The 20576-nt window shown below is 42.2% G+C and overlaps 1 protein-coding gene across 1 annotated transcript in view; it reads right to left on the reverse strand.

The window, feature by feature from the left end:
• The window catches only part of Ola1 (Obg like ATPase 1), a 125361-nt gene extending 105674 nt beyond the window's left edge, over positions 1 to 19687 (reverse strand). The window contains exons 1-4 of the mRNA XM_041631548.1: positions 19541 to 19687; positions 18168 to 18268; positions 7360 to 7503; positions 4897 to 5024 (exon numbers count right to left, since the gene is read on the reverse strand). Of these exons, the coding sequence (XP_041487482.1) occupies positions 4897 to 5024; positions 7360 to 7503; positions 18168 to 18268 (373 nt within the window). The 5' untranslated portion in view covers positions 19541 to 19687. The remainder of the gene's footprint in view (positions 1 to 4896; positions 5025 to 7359; positions 7504 to 18167; positions 18269 to 19540) is intronic.
• Positions 19688 to 20576: the final 889 nt, after the last annotated feature.

The following is a 20576-nucleotide window of genomic DNA, read 5'->3' on the forward strand; positions in this document are numbered from 1 at the left end:
TCAAAGACCCTAATTTAAAACCTGAAAAGCTGAAACTTCTCAAAGAAATCCATTGGGAATTCTCTTCAACATGCTGGGGTAGGCAAGAACTTCCTGAACAGAACATGTAACACAGGAGCCAGCCCCAACTACTAACAGATGGGACTACATTAAAATAAAGTTTCTGCACAGAGTGAGCTGGAGAGATGATTCAGAGTTTAAGAACCTGCATTGCATGAAGACTCTAGAGCAGAGATCAACAAACTAAAAGTTTGCAGATTATGACCTGGAGCAAGCATGACATTTGCATCTTCCAAGCATTCAGACACATACAACACACATTCTCAAGTACACATCTACACAGAATACACAATGGTGTAATGTATTTACTAACTGGCCATTAAAGAAAAAGTTTCCCAGCAGTGGTGGCATAGCCTTTAATCCCAGCACTTAGGAGGCAGAGGCAGGTGGATCTCTCTAAAGAGCAAGTTTCAGGACAGTCAAAGCAATACAAAGACACCCTGTCTCAAAAAACAAGAAAAGGAAGGAAGGGAGGGAGGGAGGGAAAAAGGAAGAAAAATACTTATTAGCAACATTTACAATTTTTTTAAAGTTATACATAATAAATAGGTATTTATTAATAAATAGGCAACCTCTGTGGTCAATACATGGTGCACATATATATATATATATATATATATGCAAACCAAATACCTACATACATAAAAAAATAAATCTTTGGAGTGGAAGAGATGCTCAGCAATTAAAAGAACTTGTTGCTATTGCAGAGAACAAAGGTTTGAGTCCCAGCACTGACACATGGCAGCTTATAACCATGTATAACTCAAGTTCCAGGGGCTCCAATGCCCTCTTCTGACCTCCATGGGAACCAGGCATGCACACAGTACACAGATATACAATATGAGCAAAATATGCATTTTTAAAAATCTAACAGAAAGCATAATAAGCATGAACAATTATTCTAAAGTCTCTAAAACTGGATGGTGATACTGGCTTTCCAACAATGGGAATGTACTCAGTGCACTGAACTTCACATCTAGCAATGATTAACAGCAAATGTTATGCATGTTAACACAATGTTAAATGTTTTAAAAAAGAGAAAACACATTGATATTTAAAATCCATATTCACACATGGACATAGTAGCACATACCTTTAATGCAAGCACTGAAGAGACAGAGGTAGACAGTTATCTGTAAGTTCAAGGCCAGCTTGGTCTACATATCAAGTTCCAGGCAAGTCAGAGTGCTACACAGTAAGACTATATCTCAAAAATATATAAAATTAAAAAACCTATATTCACAAAACAGCATCATTATAAGCCACAGTTTATATGCACTAACATAAGGCATTTCATGTTTCAACTACAAAACAGTTATGCAGGTAGTACAGCATTGCCATTCTCATTTTACATGGAAAACTATAGTTCAGAAATGCAGTTTATTCACGGTTTTACAACTATCAGTGGGAGCCAATAGTCATTCTCAGTTTGATTCTAAGACATATTTAGACAAAGGGTATTGGGTTTTAACTTTCTGAGACAGGTGTAGTAATATTTAATTTGTATTTTAATAAGATCAGAAAATAAAACAGCCACACTGGTCATCCGTACAGACCAGGCAGTAGTGACACACACCTTTAATCCCAGTAGTCATACTAGCTGCCATAGAAACCAGGCAGTAGTGGTACACACCTTTAATCCCAGCATTAGAGAGCAGACAGCTCTCAGTCTCATTCTGAGGATTTATGGAGTCAGGATTATTCTTTCAGTCTGAGGATTTCTTACAGTTAAAGAGTTCTTTAGTGGCTTGTATGTTTTGCTTTTCTGATCTTCAGGCTGAACCCCTCTCTCTGGATTTTTATTATTCGTGCTACAGGCAGGCTTTCTCTGTATAACAGTTCTGGTTGTCCTGGAACTCGCTTTGTAGACCAGGCCGGCCTCAAATTCACAGAGCTCTGCCTGCCTCTGCCTCTAGAGCCTCCAGAGTATCTAATGTGTATGCCACCACCACCTGGTTTAAGTTCTTTTTTTTTTAAATTTTTTAAATTTTATTTATTTATTATTTATTTTATTAAAGCAAAAAGTCTTTATTCATACACAAGTTTGCAAACTCAGACTCTTCGTATGTCCAACGTATTGGAGTGATTGGAGGGCCCAGCCCAAGCTCATTTGGAGTTGGGTAGCAAAGGTAGGGGTGAGGGACTTCTAAGGTTCAGGACCCCTGATTGGCTGACATTTGTCTAGGGCTGTCCTGGTGAAAAGTGATTATGTGCTGGCAGGTGACCCTGTCTACAATGGTTGGAACATTGGGGATTTCCTTTGGATGGTCTGTTCCTGGGTGGTGCAGGCTTATGACTTTCCCTAGACCTGGTGGTACCTGCTATGGCAGCTGTGTGACTGGGCTCCACATTCCCCCCTTTTCACAAGTACCAAGGACAGGACCTAATCATGGGTCCTTCCTGCCTAGGAGCTCAAGGGGGTGGCACTGGGACCTCACTACCATTCATTAACGTACACATTTTTTTAGGGCAGTGACATCTATTGCCATTCTTAAAGCCCTGTAGCTTTGATCTTTGAGTACAACCAGATTATAATTCTGAAATGTGTGCATGTCTATATGTAGTTATGCCACATGTGTGAAGGGGCCTGTGAAGGCCAGAGGGAGGCTCCAGATCCTCTGGAGCTGTACCGCAGGAAGTTCTTAGTCACCTGACGTAAGTGCTGTGAACCAAACTCAGGTCCTCTGGAAGAAGAGAAGCATTCTTAACCTCCAAGTCATCTCTCCAGTCTAACTGACATGTGTTTTATTCAGTAACACAAGTGACATGAAACAAACAGTCTTAAAGACACAGAAAACATTGTATTTTAGCCTGAATCTCCCAAGTTTGTGTTCCATGAACCTGACACAGGCACTGAATGGAAATGAAGTATCAAAAGTTATTCAGGTTTGTAGGAAGCTGTCTTCAAAATCTCAACTTCAGAGCATAAGAGTAAAATCTCTTGCAAGAGCCTGTTCACTATTAAGTGAAATATTCTGTGTAATCTAACAATTTGAACACTGTATTCTTCAGCCCTCCAAGATCAGTCATCTTTTAAAGGTTGTTTCATCACACTGTGAATCCTGAGTTTACATTTGGGTTAATTAAATAAAATTAACCTTGGGTCAGAAGGCTGCATTAGCAATTAGAAGACAGATCATAGAGTATCAGAGGGTATCCAGGAGAGCTAGAGAGACACAGGATGGGTGGGTTTTGGAGTGACACAAATTTTTCTGGTTTGGCAAGCAGAAGTATGGGTCTGTGGGAGACACAAGTAAGGAGGGTTAGCTGGTTGCTACTCAGCCTCTCTGAACTGGCAGGTTTTCACTCCAGTCTTTGAATCTTGAGTCTTATTCATACATAGAACAATACAGATTTAAAGATACCTTTAGCAACAGTGACAAGAACCAGTGCCCGTGGGTACAGAATTCCCGCCAGGCCTGAGTGGCCAGGTTGCTGCTAGAAAAGCAGGCTAGTTACTATGGAGCTGCAATTGTTGGATGGAATAGCAGTAGATCTCGGAACAGCCACTGTGCCGAAGTTAAAACAATACTCATCAGCCTGTGCCTCAAGTTAAAGACTTGCTAGCATCCATGTTCTTAGGAACATGATGGTGGGGGCCATCTAAGTTTGGTGCTAACACTAGAATTAGGCAGAGCAGTTGTAATGGTCTGCTCTGTCCCTTTAAGAGAAAAGCAGTCTCACTCTCTCACCTTCCACCTAGGCAAGCTGATCTTCAGCTTGAGTCCTTTCCTCAAAGAGGCAGCCTCTGTCTCTCCCCACTTCTCCCCTTTCCCCGTTTCTCTCTCTTTCTCTCTCTCTTCTCCCCTCTCCCCTCCATAACCCACTAAATAAATATCCAACCTCACTCTGCATGGCATGCCTATTGGTTTGTCTCTCGTCCACCTTGTGGCTCCCTGCCCAGGACTGCCAGGGAACAGCCACCTTCAGGGACCTGTGGTGTGGTCTCCTGGAGTGCCCACTGCAGCCACTTGGGGAACTGCGCCATCCCTGCCTGGGACTGGCTACTCTCGGGACCAGCTGCCCACTGCTGCTGCTTGGGGACCTGCAGAGTTCCCCAAAATGCACAGGCAGCACTTTACTTAATCCATTACAGCAGTCACCTATACGTTTTATTGTTTGCAGGTTAGATGCCTCAAGTTTCACTACTTTTCCTCTGGGAGTCCCGTCAAATGATCAGACTCCAATCTTGGTCTTTCTCATGTCCTTTCGCTTGGAAGGTTAAACCATCTACCCATCCCTAGTTACTGTTCTTATAGTCAAAAGAGCCCAAGGTTCTTATTGTTCTTTGTACTCTGGCTTTCCATAAGCATCAGTTGAAATGATCTAGATTTTCTCCTCACTCTTTGTATCTCTAACAGATACCCTGGGGACCTTTCCCTCCTTGGAAGAAGAATCTCCTTCTCTACAAACTTTGCCTTCTCAGCATGAGGAAAAACAAAAGCGCAGAAAAGTCCAACACAAAAAGAAGGCCTTGTCTAGAGCTCTTATCAAGCATATACACAGTTCTGGGATCAATCCAGCACAATTAAAAATAACCAAAATGAAATAAAAATGCCTTTATAATCACCAAGTCAATTCACACAGAAACACACCTCAGGGCTCTAATCCAAAACAAGGGGTAACATTCAACAGGACTTAATAGCCATAGTAGGAATACACCGACTACATAGTGATCTCATGGGGAAATGACAGGAGTAGTAAGGTTAGAAATCAATAAATTATTCATGATTCATCTTACAAAGCAAACCTTCTCACCTATAAGTCATTTATCTCTACTTGGGTGATATGGAAACACTCATTAGTCTTAACTAATAAGCAAACAACTGTACTTACGTGTTAGATGAAAGATCCCATCACAGGCACTAATATGAGATAAAAAGGCATTCCCCAAGCCCTGCCCATTGTGAGCTCCTTTCACAAGGCCAGCAATATCCACTACATTTAGGAAAGCAGGAATCTTGCTGAAATACAAAAGATAATTATAAAGAACCTACTTATCAGCCAACTGAATTTTCCAAACATTTCATATAAATTAACTACATGGTTCTTGGAACAAAGTTTGGAAAGTACATAATAATGGAAAAACTAATAGCCCCCAAAATAAACAAAACTTTCTTTCTGTTGTGACTTTTTCTTTCTTTTAGTCTTTATTACATTGCTAGTGTGTGCATGTGTGTGTGTGTGTGCATGTGTACATATGCCAGAGCTCACTTGTGGAGGTCAGAGGACAAATTGCAAGAGTCAGTCCTTTCCTTTGGTCATGTGGGTCCTAGGTCAAATTTTGGTCATCAGTCTTGATGACAGCCTCCTTCACCTGCTGAGCCATCTCGATGGCCCTCTATTATGTGTGCATATGTGCATGCTTGTTCAGAGGTGAGTGGAGGTGTATGTGTGTGTGCACGCAGAAGCATTCACAGGTGTCTTCAAGAACATGAACAGGTCCAAAGTCAACACTAAGTCTTCCTCAATCACCATCTACTTTACTCATTGAGACAAGTCTCTCAAAAACCACAAAACACAAAACCCTCAGAACTCACAGACACGGCCACTCTGGCTGGCCAGCTTCCCCAGAGATCCCCCGTCTCCCCTTCAGAGCACTGCAATGCATGAGTGCCAGAGATCCAAATCCAGTCCTCACTGACGGAGCCATCTCTGCTGTCCCCGTTTCGTAGACATGTGAATGTGAGCAGGCATTGTGCTTGCGAGTGTCCACACATGCATGCATTCCATGGAACCAGAGGTCAACCTCAGGCAGTGGTTTTTGGCTATCATCCACTTTGTTTTTTGAGACAAAGTTTCTCACATATCTGGAACTTACCAACTAGCCTGGCTAGCTACTAACAAGACCCAAAAATCCATCTGTCTGCCACCACACTGCTGAGATGATAAATGTATCCCTATCATGCCCAGGTTTGTTGTTTTGGTGTGTGTGTGGTGTGTGTTTTAATGTAGGTTCTGGAGAATTAACTTGTGTGTTCATGATTGTATAGCAAGCATCTTACCCACAAAGCCATCTCCACAGCCCACATTAGGACTTTCTTAGCTAGGAAAATGAGGAAGGAAACTATTGCTATCTCTGAAACTAAAACTCTAATGAGCAATATTACTAAAAGTTCTGTTGGCACAGTGCATACCAAGTACCAAAATCAAGCATGCTTGGGATTCTGCAGAATCCAGGGTTAGAAACAGAAACCTGATATTTATCAGCACTTCAAAATAGTGAATAATTTTTTTTATGAATGAATGTAATACTGAATGAAAAGTTAGTGAAAAGAAAACTAAATTCTCAGTAATAATAAATAGTAAATATACTGTATATACACACAGTACTAAAAATAGATAATAGAAAAGATAGTTTCAATTTGTATTTAATCTAGAAAGTATCTTTAAGTATGTATTTTATCTTTAATTAGACAAGACTAAACCTTACTAAGGAGAAAATAAGGTAATGCATTGCAGGACATTGAGACAGCAGGCAGACACAGTGAGGAGTGGTGGTGACCTCACCTGCCATAAAGCAGGTGGCTCTAGACCGAGAGGCATGGCCTTCTTACTCTGTTCTCAATGCAGACACGCAAGCACAGGATATGGGTTTTTCTAGAGTATTAATAACTTCATGTATTTATTTATTTCTTAACATAAATTGTAGGCCACCAGCTCTCTCTAATCCTGCCTAGCACTGCAGAGCACACATGGGCTTTCTCTTGTCTTCTCCAGCACTGCTGTGATGCTCCTGTGAGGCTCCACAGGCTCCAGCAGGCTCCTGTCTCATCTGTAGCCCCTCCTGTTCGGGCCCTGGCTCTTGTGAGGCTGTGTCTCTGCCAACAGGCAATGCTTGTTGAGGTCCAGCTGCCACTGTATGCATGTGATGCTGCTGAAAGTGTCAAACAGTTAAAGACACAATAAATCTTTTGAATTTCAAGTCTGTTGAAATTTTACTAAAAGCCATCAATTAAAGGCTCTTAGGAAATAAAGAGACTGAAAGAAAGACTGAAGTTTATAAGGTCAAAAATACAACTTATATGAAAACATGACTGCAGAACTAAGAATACAGATAGAACTGTACTACATGATGAAATCATGTAACATAAGGTGATTTCTCCTTCTATTTCACAATCTCAGAAAAAAATTACTGTATCAACATAGAAAATTCTTCCTTTTTGTAGTACTCTACATTGTTTTTATAATCATCCAAAGTAATGCTATATTAATTCTGGAAGAAACTTGATTCTGAATATATCAAACACATTTGTCCCGTCTATGAGCAGATGAATAATGGTATAGCTTCTTCCTTACCTTGCTGGCTTGTGATACTGGCAGAGGAAGTCAAACCTCTCATCCGGTACAGGCACCCTGCTCTCATTAGGATCGATAGTGCAGAAGGGGAAGTTCTCTGCAGAAGCTTGACTATTTGTTAGTACATTGAAGAAGGTGGACTTCCTAAAACAAAGAAAAGACTTTCAGTCAGTCCTTAAATTGGTGAGAAAACACATCTAATGCTCAAAATTATAAGGACAAATCTAGGAAGGGGGAAGAAACATTTTTACTAACACAAAATATAAAGTTTGATATAAAATTTATAATTTTATAATTAGGTTATGTTCCCTATCTCAGTCTATTTGGAATTTGAAAACAATGTTCCCAAAGAGCCTTTGTTATAGAAGATAGCTGGAGTTTCATATAATGTCACAAAACATTCTTCTCACAACACACCCCATAATGCCAATCTCATTTCACCCATATCCAGCACAGCCTTCTCTAACACGACATGCTGAAGCTAGCACAACTGTTCCCAAAGCATTCCAAATTGAGGAGTGAGTGGCTGCTATTTGCGAAGAAATGGGAGGTCAGAGCTCACATTAGCTTCTCATTGCTATTACACGAGGATTACTGGTAAGCCTCAAACTATGAATTATGAAGGTAAAAATGTGACTTTTTCACTATATGATTTAACCAAGATAAAAAGTGCATTCATATGGAATAAACTAATCACTAATTTCCCAATTATCTGCTTCATATCAAGTGAATACTCAGAGGATGATGACAGCCCATAGTAACACCAGTCATGTTGTAACTATGCCAGCAGTCAAATCTGAAACAAAGTAAGACTTTTAAGGACTTGCTGATCTGCACCCATCAGCAACAGAGAACAGCAACCTCACCACAATGGCTTTCCCTCGCCCCAGACAGAGGGTACAAGGGATTTAAAGTGAGAATCACTGTCACACAGTGTTTCTGGTTTTAACCCCAAGAAGGACTGAGGAAGTGGCTAAGGATTTAGTTGGTAATTACAGGGCCAGCACTCACAAACTCTGGTTAGGCGTGATTATGTAAAAATGTTTGCATATGGACTAAATTTGACAACAAAAAATACTCAAAAAGTATAACAGTCATGTTACTATGGTGGAATTAAAAATGATTATTTTTCTCCAAAAACCTAAAAATAAAACTTTCTTCAGATGAGGTCTTATTAGTTCATGTTCATCAAGGGAAATCAGACTTAACCAGAACACACCTGATTAAACTTTTAAACCTAGGAACCAGTCTTTTTGTATTTGGTTTTGAGAGCTACAGAACATGATGAACAAAGTGAGGACCAAGGCTTACCCTAGTGCTGCTCCTGGGAAGCCTGCTTTGACAAGACGATGGACTGCCCTACCTATCAGTCTCTAAATACTGCACTTGCTGATACCACACTGAGACCACACACTGCAGAGTTAGGTAGGAACATGTGCCAAATAAGCATATAAACCACCACTGGCTGGTGCACCACTGGCCAATCAGTGGCTTTCGAATGCTCAGACAGATTGCATTACAGAGGGTAAAGCTGGGCATTCTCGGGCCTCTTACAAGATCCACCAGTATACAACCCCATGTTCTCAATATATCCAGATACATGGTATAAAGGCAGGTTTTAGAAACATGGGGCTAGACTCAACTCAGCTAACAAACCATGAACTGGTGGTGAGCGCTGTAGGATTTACAGTGGCACCCATAACAAGCTAGCATGTAGGGAGCAGAGGAAGGCCTGAATGAATGTGTATTGTTGACACCCACGGTGCCATGACAAATAAAGATTAAGGCCTTAGGCCCATGGTGAATTAGACAAAGTTGGTTCCTATATAGGCCAGGCTTCACAGGATGGCAAAGTTTTTCCCTGGGGGGTCCAAGTGCAACAGAATGACCACTGTATACGAAATCTAGCAACTGCAGCTTCCTCTTGGAAACTGCCTCCTGAGACCCCCCTCTCCCTGTGCTGAGGATCCAGGCTAAAAAGGTGTGGCTCCAGGGAGCATACCACTCACCTGACCCAGCTTTTCCTGTCCATGTGTCTGTTTTTCTTAGTGTCACTGTCCTCTCTTCATTTCCTTGTCACCCTAGTCAGAGTTCCAGGACCCAAGTCCCATAAGACACAGTACTGCAACAATGTCAGAACTCGAGGACTAATGTGACTGAGAGGAAACCACTGGCTCCTCTTATAAAACCGGACTTTAATTTCAATCTTATAAAAACAGATGTCATGCTACTTATTTTTAAATGTATATATTTTAAAGACATAATCCATTTCACTCCCAAAAAGGTTGCAAGGTTGGGCCAGTGAGAAGGCTCAGCAAACAGAAGTGCTTGCACACAAAACTGGCAACCTGAGTTTAATCTCCGGCACCTGCTATAAGGGTGGGAGGCAAGAACTCACTCCACAAAGTCGGCCACTGACACCCAGGTATGCATGCAAACACTCCTGCACATATACCATACACACACCTGTATAATACATATTTTAACTTTTAAAGGACTATAAAACAACATAATTTAAAACGTTAATATGTAGACATGGAACAGCTACTTTTTAAAAGAGAATTTGCATTTACACCGAGGTCTTTAAATGTCATGATTATTAAAAATGGTCAAGACTTCACAGAAAAATAGCTAATTTCAGGTCTGGCACAAAAAACACATGTAAGATGAGCTAAGTGTAATGACACATGCCTGCAAAACTAGCACTTCAGGCTGAGGCAGGAAGATCTTGAGTTTGAGGCCAGCCAGGGCTATACAGAAAGATCCTGTCTCAAACGAGATAAATACCAACAACAAAGAAATAAGCTGGAATTTCAACTTTTCTCACAGAACAGCAGGAAGCTATTAATAATTATGGAGCCCTATCAACAGAAGTGAGTGCCTGCCATCCCCACTATTTCAGGAAGGTGAGGCAGGAGAGCTTAAGCCCAGGATCACAAAACCAACCTTGGTAACACAAGAGAGAGAGAGAAGGGGGGAAAGGGGGACGACACACACACACACAGAGTATCTAGAGCCAACTTTAAAAGGCACACTAACCAGAGGTCCATCAATCTGAGCATGAATCAAAATGGTTAAAACATATTGTAACAAATCAAATATTTACTATACATAATAAATAAACCTCAAAAAATATATGTTGGTAGGAGGCTGCTTGTTGGTCCCGGCTGCTCAGTTCAGGAATAATCACACAGAAACTGTATTAATTAAATCACTACTTGGCCCATTAGCTCTAACTTCTTATTGGCTAAGGAAGATGAGCATTAAAGTCATCTTGTCCTTGTGTTTTCATATATTTCTATTCTTTTGAAACAGGTAAGGGGTGGATCAACAGCTCACTTGGAAAAAGACTTACTGCACAAGCATAAGGAACCAGTTTAGATCCCCTGAAAACCAGACTGCTTCCCCCAACTACAATCCCAGTGCAGGTGATGCAGCACCAGGCGGATCCATGGAGCTAGCTAGCCAGCCAGTCTAGCTGAGTTGAGTACCAGGATTGGTGAAAGACCCAACTCAAAAACTAAGGTGGAGGGTCTGGAGAGATGGCTCAGAGGTTAAGAGCACTAGCTGCTCTTCCAGAGGTCCTGAGTTCAATTCCCAGCAACTACATGGTGGCTCACAACCATCTATAATGAGATCTGGTGCCTCTTCTGGTGTATATATATGTTAACAGAACATTGTATGCATAATAAATAAATAAATCTTTTAAAAAACAAAACAAAACTAAGGTGGAGACACTCCTTCCTGCCTTCCATCAGTTTCCCCAGTCTCATCCCCAGCCCTGTGGCAGTCAGCTTGCAGGGGCCTCTCCTTCTGCACAACTCTCCTGCCCTGATGACTCCTCTAAACCTTGCAGCTGATCCAGCTTTCCTCCTTCCTGCAGACCTGCTCAGCCCATTCCTGTTCCTTTGTGCCAGCCACCTCCATCTAGAAATACTTTCTACCTGAGATCCCCAGTAGCCACACACCTGACCTGGACCCAGATCAGTGTCCAGCTCTCCATCTCCTACAGTAGATGGGAAGAAACACAGAGACCCACACCTGGACAATATGCAAACAGTGGCAGACTTTTGAACTCAGACTTAAATGGGGCATCTCCATCAGACCTCCCCTCAGGACTAAAGATCTATGCAGAAGAGAAGAAAAAATTTTAAGCGTGGGGATGGAAGACACCAAGGAAACTGTGTCTCCCAGACAACAGGACTGACGCAACATAACCTCGCAGAGACTGTGGAAGCATGCACAGGACCTGCATGGGTTCAAGACAGATGGGGGACCAGTGTTGAGGGGAAGTAGACATGAGCCCCCCATCCCTAATCCAGAAGCTATCTCCAAGTGCCAACTGCTCAAAAAGTTTCCAATGGAGTCTTGTGTGTGTGATATAACACACACACACACACACACACACACACACACACTTAAGAGAGGCTAACACAAAAAACTTTTTGAAGATGTTTGTCTCATAATGTTTTACATGGGCATTTTTTACCTGGTCTCTTGCTTACAAATTATGGTTTCCGATTTTGTATTTTTAATGGTGTATTGTGTATACATATGTGTATATTTCTTTGGCTTTTATGTTTGTTTGGTTTATTTGCCTATCTGTTCTCTAGAGAGAGAGGGAAGGCATTGAATTGGATGGGTGGAGAAGTGGGGTGAATCTGGGAGGAGATGAGGAAGGAAAACCAGAATCAGAATATATGGAAAAAGTGTATTTTCAACAACAACAACAAAAAAGACTGGAAATAGACTAAGGCAGAAGCCCTCCCCACATCAAATTCAGGCTTCCATTTGCACACATGCACAAATGCACACACACACAATGAGAACACATCAAAGATATATGAGGGCCAACTTGAAAGAGCTCCCAAGAGCTGAAGCCAAAGCAATTTGAGCAGCAAAATTAAGAGGTAGTAATGGATTCTAATCCAAAGAATAAAATAAGCCTCATTAGTACTGATTAGAACTATACAAATGATTTAATAAATAAGTAACTCAATATACAAGGACAAGGAGCATTTCAAAGAATACAAGAAGAAATAGGAAAATTACCTTTGCATAGTGATAATTTTGTTTGTGATCTAACAAATGAAGCCTGCCTGAAGATCAGAGTTCAGAGCTAAACCACTAGTTAGGCATAGAGGCTAGGGAAATGGTGGCACACACCTTTAATCCCAGACAAAGGTGGTCGGATATCTGTGAGTTCAAGGCCACCCTGGACTACCTGGGAATGAATCTGTTTAAAAGAGAAAAAGAGCTCACACAAGGTAATCCCAGCACTTGGGATCACAGGCCTTTAATGCCAACAGGAGGGAGGTGGAGACAGGAGTGATATGGCTGGGTGGAGAGAGGAACATAAGGCAGGAGGAGACAGTAGCTCAGATGCAATCTGGAGATGCAGTCTGAGGATTTGTAGAGAAAGGATCCCCCCTTCAGTCTGGTAGAGGTAAGAACTCTCTAGTGGCTGATAGCTCTGTTTCTCTGATCTTCAGTATTAACCCTTATATCTGACTCTGTTTTTTTAATTATTAATTATAATAATTATGGAATGCCATATTAATAATGTCTTTGGAATGCCATATCAACAATTCCTACAGATAGGACCTACTGAGACCAAAGAATTAAAATGCAGTAAAAATAAGGCAAGCCAAGTGTGGCAGCTCATGCATTTAATCCCAGCACTCAGAACTTTGGAAGCAGAGGCAGACCTCTATAAGTTCAAGACCAGCCTGATCTACATAGTAAGACCCCGTCTCAAAAAGCAAACAAATAAAATAAAATAAAGCAACTATTGTTGAATACCTAGCACAATATATAAAGTATTTAAAATTACACATATGTATTAAGTTTTATAAACATATATAATTAAATATATACATATAAAAATTTAAAACGTGTGACAGCTTGCGGGAGCTGATTCTTCCATCATGTGGGTTCTCGGTGGAACCCTGCTTAACTGTGTCAGCTCTTTTAAATGAAAATACTATGATCATCAATATTTGCAGACTACAAAATATCTTCCTCAGAATTCCTTTACAAAAGGGGAATGAGAGGGATGGCTCAGCAGTTAAGAGCACAAGATGCTTCTGTTCGTGCAAAGGACCTGAGCTTGGTCTCCAACACCCACACAGGAAGGCTCACAATCACCTCCAGTTCAAAGGGAACCTGAAGCCTCTAGCCATATGCATATACACATAATTTGTTTAATCTACAAATGAAAGAAATCAAGAATGGAACCAGCTAGAAGGGAAAAGTTGTAGGCATACTAAAGAACAATTCCCTGAAACATCAACCAAGCAAGAGAATTACTTTCCTGGGTAGCTCTAGAGTGCTTGAAAAGAGAATACCACATGTCTCACAGAGGCGAGTTTGTGTGTCTGTGTGTGTGTGAGATGCACGTGTTTATGTGTGTTTTAAAATATAGACTACATTTCCTAACCTTCCTTGCGACTAAATTTTTGGTTTTGATTTTGGAGACAGGGTTTCTCAGTAGTTATGGAGCCAGTACTGGAACTAGCTCTGTAGACCCGTCTGGCCTTGAACTCACAGAGATTCAGTGAAGGAGCCTGCTTCTGCCTCCCCAAGTGCTAGGATTAAAGGCACAAAGGCACGCGTGACAACTAAATTCTTGGGACTACTTTCTGGCAAAGGCATGGTAGCAGGAGTGCTGAGTGGTACTGTGCTTTAAAGGGAAACACTGCTAAATTATTGAGTTCTTTGGGTAAGCAGCTGTCTGCAGTTCATAGCAACCTAGGCTATAAGAAAAGGCCACAATCCTAGGGATTGCTGAGCCAAAAAGAAACTGGGTTCCCTAAGGCTATCAGAAAGGATGTCCACGATGACTAAAGTAACCAACCTATGACTATACAACACACTAAACTCTTTAAGCCAAGGTATTGGGGATATTCTAACATCCATAACTCAAGCTAATGCCATTCAAGAAGAGCTATCTATCCCTGACACAAGTCTAGAACACTGAGCAGTTTCCTAAGAGCTTCAAAGTCTTTCACTTACAATAATACAATAGTCTAACAAGAGGCAATTTACCAAGAAACAGTAAGACAGACCTAGAAACTAAATGTCCATACTCTTAGCATGATACTCTTTCTTCTTCATTAAAAGCAGTATCAAAAACATGTGTCTTTATCACTAAGCCTACACACAGCTATCAAAGGGGGAAATTATCCCATTCACAAATAATTGTTACTTTCCACAAATAATTATTGGGTGTTCACTATATTACTAACACCAGTCTAGGCACTAGAAATATGTCAATAAACAGGAACAACACAATCTCTTCCTTTATGGAACTGAGAGTCTAATTGGAGATGCCAAACAATTCATTCAATTAGATATTATGTATGAAACATTCAGAACAAAGACTTGCACATAATAAATGTTCAATAAATATCAGATTCGCTTTCCAGGCAAAGGGACTTAATCCTGTAGTACCAGCACTCAGTAGGCTCAGGCAGGAAGATTTTGGGGAACTCAAGGGCACAGTAAATTCTAGATCAGCATGGGTTACAGAATGAGACCTTGTCACAAATGATATATGATATGATATGATGAGACCTTGCCAGAAATGCTATAGGATAGAATAGGATAGGATACAAAAATCAGCAAGGCTCAGTGGTGCATCCCAGCACTAGGGAGGCAGAGGCAGGATGATCTCTGTGGGTTCAAGACTAGCCTGGCTTACAGATCAAGTTCTAGGACATCCAGGGCTACAAAGAGAAACCCTGTCTCAAAAAAAGAAATAATGAAAAGAAAAAAGAATCACCCAGGTCAAGAGTTCACACAGCTGAGGCATGTGGATACCTGTTTGTATCACCCGAGCTCTTATCCTTCTGTAGCACCAATTCTAGTTGGTCTGAATAATAAAACCCAGAGTCAGATATTGGGGTTAATGCTGCAGAACAGAGAAGCAGAGAGGCAGCAAATAAAGAGTTCTTTTACCTCTACCAATGCTCAGACTGTAGGGGCGATCCTGTCCTCAGACGGCATGTCCCGACTCCATCTGTCTCCACCAAACCTCTGCCAGCACTGAGCTCCTGTCTCCTCTGGTCTTATACTCCTCTTTCTTCTCTCTTCCCAGCCACATCATGCCTGTCTCCACCTCCCTAGTGCTGGGACACCTTGTGTGAGTTCTGTTTCTCTTTCAGACATATTCAATCTTTTTTTTTATTTAAATTTTTATTTTTCAAAACAGGGTTTCTCTGTAGCTTTGGAGTCTGTCCTGGAACTAGTTCTTGTAGATCAGGCTGGCCTCAAACTCACAGAGATCCGCCTGCCTCTGCCTTCAGAGGAGTGCTGGGATTAAAGGGGTGTGCCACCACCACCCAGCAATTTAGGCAATCTTGTAGCCCAGGGTGGCCTTGAACTCATGCGCCTCTGACTGGGATAAAGGTGTGTGCCATCACTCCCTGGCCTCTTGCGGCTTGCCTTTGCCCTTCTGATCTTTAAGCAAGCTTTATTTGTTAAAATACAAAATATCACAACAAAAGTCTAATTGCTCACTCTTTCTGGCTTAAAATAGTCAAGGTTTGTGTATCATACAGTGAACCCTACCTGATACAGTTTAATGGAAAGACCGTTTTATAAAAAGAAATTTTACACAAGCACAGTTGTCAAAATTGAATAAACCGTCACTTAAAAACAAATGAATATTCACAGAAGCCCTGAGTTAAATCTTCAGGTCCTCCCTAACAAAACAGTATATTCAAGCCACATGATGGCTCAGCAGGTACCTACCACCAAGTCTGAAGACCTGAATTCAACACCCTGAACCCACATGGTAGAAAAACCAACTCCCACAAGTTGCCCTCTGATCTCCAATATTTGAGTAATCACCCACAAACAAAAAATAAATAAAAATATAATTCAAAATATTTTAAGTAAAATGTTACTGTATGTAGAACATACCTCATAAAACTAGAGGACTATTTTGAAGCTGAAAGCATAAATACCATATTTATACTGAATAATAAAATCTTTCAGGTTATTTTCTCATATATTGTTATTATACTCTATATACCCCCAGAAAAAAAAAAACGTACATAAAAAACACTTAAGATCTTAAGACGGCTCTTTTCAATGACTCTCATCTGAAGTCAAGATGCTCCTACTACAGTGATTCCAAAGAAATAAAGGCTAATATCTAAAAACTTTCTTATTGGTGCAGAAAAACTCACTGTGAACATTATAATCATATTTTGCTTTCAACTGTATTGACAGTACCCTACAGCACCTGGCTTGATTACTTGTTTTGCTATGTTTCCACTCTTATTTATTATTACTTTACAAGAAGACTCTAGCACAGCAGGAAACCCGCTCCACAGAGCCTGAAGTTGGGACAACCATATCAGCTCATGTTTTACATCACAAGAATCTAAAACAGGGGTACTTGAGCATACCATGTGCCATTCACTGAGGACTCTGTAACAGGAGCTCCAAGGGGCACAGAGAACACAGCTGTTCTAATGCCACTAATATAATGACCTAAAGCGTGCACCCCAAAATGTCCTAGTGATCCTCATAATCCACGCTGTGCCTATTACCCTAATCTTTTTTTTTGTTTGTTTTTTGGGTTTGTTGGGTTTTTTTTTTTTTTTTTTTTTTTTTTTTGGTTTTAAGAGACAGGGTCTCTCTGTGTAGCCTGGCTGCCAGGAACTTACTCTGTAGACCAGGCTGGCCTCGAACTCGGAGATCCTCCTGCCTCTGCCTCTTGAGGGCTGGGACTAAAGGTGTGTGCCACCACTGCTTGGTTTACCCTAATCACTTTTAATATGTATGAGTGTTTCTTGTTTTTGAGACAAGATCTCTCTATGGCCCAGACTGGCCTCAATGTCACAGTGATGCTTTTGCATCAGCCTCGCAATGCTAGAATGAAGATGTGAACCGCCACGCTTGGCTAAGAATGCTGGACCGTGTAAGTTACATGTGCAAACAACTGTATGATAAACCCCACACATACCTTCTACCACTGCCTTATGTGCAAATTTATGATACATAGAGTTAATTTTAATTTTGAAAACGATAAAATTCAGTACTTTGTTTTCATAATTCTCAAGTCTAAACACTTTTTTGTGTACACATGTGTGTGACATGCATTTGTATGTTCAAAAGTGTGTAGACATGGTGTATGTGTGTATAAGGAAGCCTGATGCTGACATCAAGTGTCTTCCTCAAGAGCCTGCCACCTTACTTACTGAGGCAGAGTCTGTTGCTAAACCCAGAGCTCATCATTTTGGCGAGACTGGCTAGCCAGCTTGCACTGAGAATTTCCCGTCTCAGTCTTTAAACATGGCGTAACACAAACTCTTCACCCACTTTCCAACAGTATATTCGAAGGACTCACCTCTTTCTCCAGTAAAAATTCGCCCTCTAGACAACCCTCTTTTCTCAAGAGAGTTAGAAAGAAAAATAGTTTTAAGACTATTTCCTAATTGTTCTGCTACAAGGCTCCAGCTAACAGCCTGGGTAGGATGTCCAATTCCAGCAAATGCATACAATGTTTTTCTCCCAACATCTCAGGCAAAGATAGCAGATTTGCCTCATTGATATTTTAACTCTCCTTGCTTCTTCCTAAAGTTAGCAAAACAATGTAAATAATTCGCTTCAATGTGTGCAAAACAACTAAAATTAAATAAAACACATGTAACTTGGAGCCTCATTTTGTAGTAATAATATTCTAGCCCTGTTCTTTTTTCAAGTTGAGTTCTTACTGCCTTTTGAATTCCTATTTCTACAACAGGACCCAAAAGTCTATAAAAATAAAAATATGAAAAGTCTCAGTGTTTACTTACCCAACATTTGGCAATCCAACAATACCAATTTTCAGTGAGGTGCCAAATCTTCCAATGATTGGGGGTGGTTTAATTCCATCTCCTCCCTTTTTCGGGGGCATCTACAATGTCAAAACAAACTTTTTAAAGGCCCCTACAAACAAAATACTTCACTGTATATAGAATATATTACTTGGTAATAGACAATAAAACATACTGTATATACCAATCCACAACTAAAATAAGAGCAAAATCCATTCTGTTTTCAACAGAAGGAGGAGGGGCTCTGTAAATATATTAGATTCTAATGTTTGTCAAAGAGTCACTTCTGACTAGTCCCAGAAAGACTGTGGCAGCAGGAATCAAAGGTAAACATAAAACTTAGTTCCAATCTTCCATCCTGGCTGCTGACAACCACCATCTTAGCCTGTCATATTATAGGAAGGAAGGAAAGCACTCGGAAGCAGGGGCAGAGACCCAAGTCAAAGAAAACCCATCTGGAAACGCCAGCAACCAAGCCACCTGTCACCAACCACTCCTCCATCACCCGGGCCCTGCCCTTTCACCTTGTTTCCCACAATGGTCACGGCTAGGCTTGGAGGTCCTCCTAAGCCAGACCTTCCTACTATGACTGCAGGTATGGCTAGTCAGTCCTTATAAAAATCAGTCTTCAAAACCCACCTTTACCCACACTGGCTGCTTCTCAGGCGCTCACCTCACCCCCTTTTAAATTCCAACCCTGAGCTCCAAGCACGCTTAAAAGCAAGGGCCCTACCAATAGGCTATACAGTCCCATTCCAAATACTTTCAACTTTCTGATAGCCTGTCTCTGCTTGCTCGTCCTGGCTCCAAGGTCCTCTGGGCAAAATTGGATCCCACTTTTAACACCGCAATAGGAACGGACGAGAACGGCAACCTCGCGTCTCAGAAGCTGGAAACTAAAACTGTCCCTGTCTTCTGGCTGGCTTGTACCTCCTAGGGGCCCCCGCTCCTCAAGTGCTATTCCAACCTGTAATCCCAGATGGAGAGGCCAAAGATCTGCCTTCTTAGGGTCTTGACACCTGTTCCGGGCCCAGCTCCAGGCCTCCAATGAACAGCTGCATGGGGAGAGCAGGTCCAGTGCTGTGGCCTACGAGGGGTGGCCTGCGGCGCAGCGGACCAGGACCCCCACACACCACCTTTCCCCTCCTGGCGTCCCGCCCTGAGGCAAAGCTGTCCCCAGACTGCGGCGAGGGCCGATCTCGTGGCCGCGCGGCCTAGTCCCAGGGCGCCTCATTCATCCACATGCCCCATGCCGTCCGCTGCCCTCAGTCCATCCCGGCGACCCGGCTCCGGCCTGGCGCCAGCCTCCGAGCCACTAGCCTGGGCGCCCGTGGACTCCCACAGGAACTCACCGTGCAATGGGTTGACGATCACGCCGGGTACCGGGCTGCAAAACCAGTGTAGCCGGCAACCTGAAGTGGGGAGGAAGGCGGAGAGAGCGCAAGCCCGGCCCTCCGCCGAGCTGCACGCACGACGGCGGAGGCGACGGAACGGGCGGGCCGGGGCGGCACCTGTGCGCAGGCCACGCCCCACACGGGCCACGCCCATTGGCCCGGACGCCGGACCTCCGAGTGGGCGGGGCCTGCGAGGGGGCGGACACTTAGCTGCGGCGCTAACGCTTCCGCGTCTCAACACGTGGTCTCCAGCAAAGCCTCGGCGTTTCCTTCCGCTCGGCTGCTCCCGCTCCTTCATCCGTTCCACCTTGGATTCCCGTTGGCCCTGACCGGCTGAGCCGAGATCCGCCTTCCGCCACGGCGCAGCCCGCCTCCCTTTTCCAGTAACTTCTTTCAGACGGGCTGACGGTGAGAGGCCGTTCAACTTTGTTCCAGAAAAAATGGACCGAGGAAAACTTAGGATCCGAGGCGCCCCTAGCAACCACAGAAGTACAGAAAACATTTAAAGAACCGCCATACCCTTCCCTGCTGCCACAGGCACATCCCTTTTCTCAAGGTAGTCAAAAACAGAGGCCTTTGGAATTTGCATAACCTGCGGGTTATGAGACTATTGCGATCCATCTGACGAGGTTATTGGGGGGGATAAAATAATATATATAAAGTCTCCACAGCTGCCGGCTACACTATGAACTCCTCTGGAAAAAGTAGTTTTTAATTAGGTTTTCTTCAGTGACCTTCAAGTATTTGTTGCCTTGAATGTCCAAAAATTACAATAATTTTTTCAAGCATACCACCTGCAAATAAAGGATGTGAGTTTATAATAAAGTTGCGTTAAGGTTTTTCTGTCACCCTCTGAGAGAGATCTGAGGAAAGTACTAGAGCTTTTGTGAAAAATGTCAAAGACACAGACAACTTGTCTTTAGTTTTATTGTTGTTGAAAGATTGTTAACTGCGGTCCTGTCCTCACTTTACACAGTTATTACTATACACTCAA

The sequence above is a fragment of the Microtus oregoni genome, unplaced genomic scaffold (genome assembly GCF_018167655.1).
Source record: "Microtus oregoni isolate MIOR12 unplaced genomic scaffold, Mior012 000037F_ref0000500, whole genome shotgun sequence".
In the NCBI taxonomy this organism is placed as follows: domain Eukaryota; kingdom Metazoa; phylum Chordata; class Mammalia; order Rodentia; family Cricetidae; genus Microtus; species Microtus oregoni.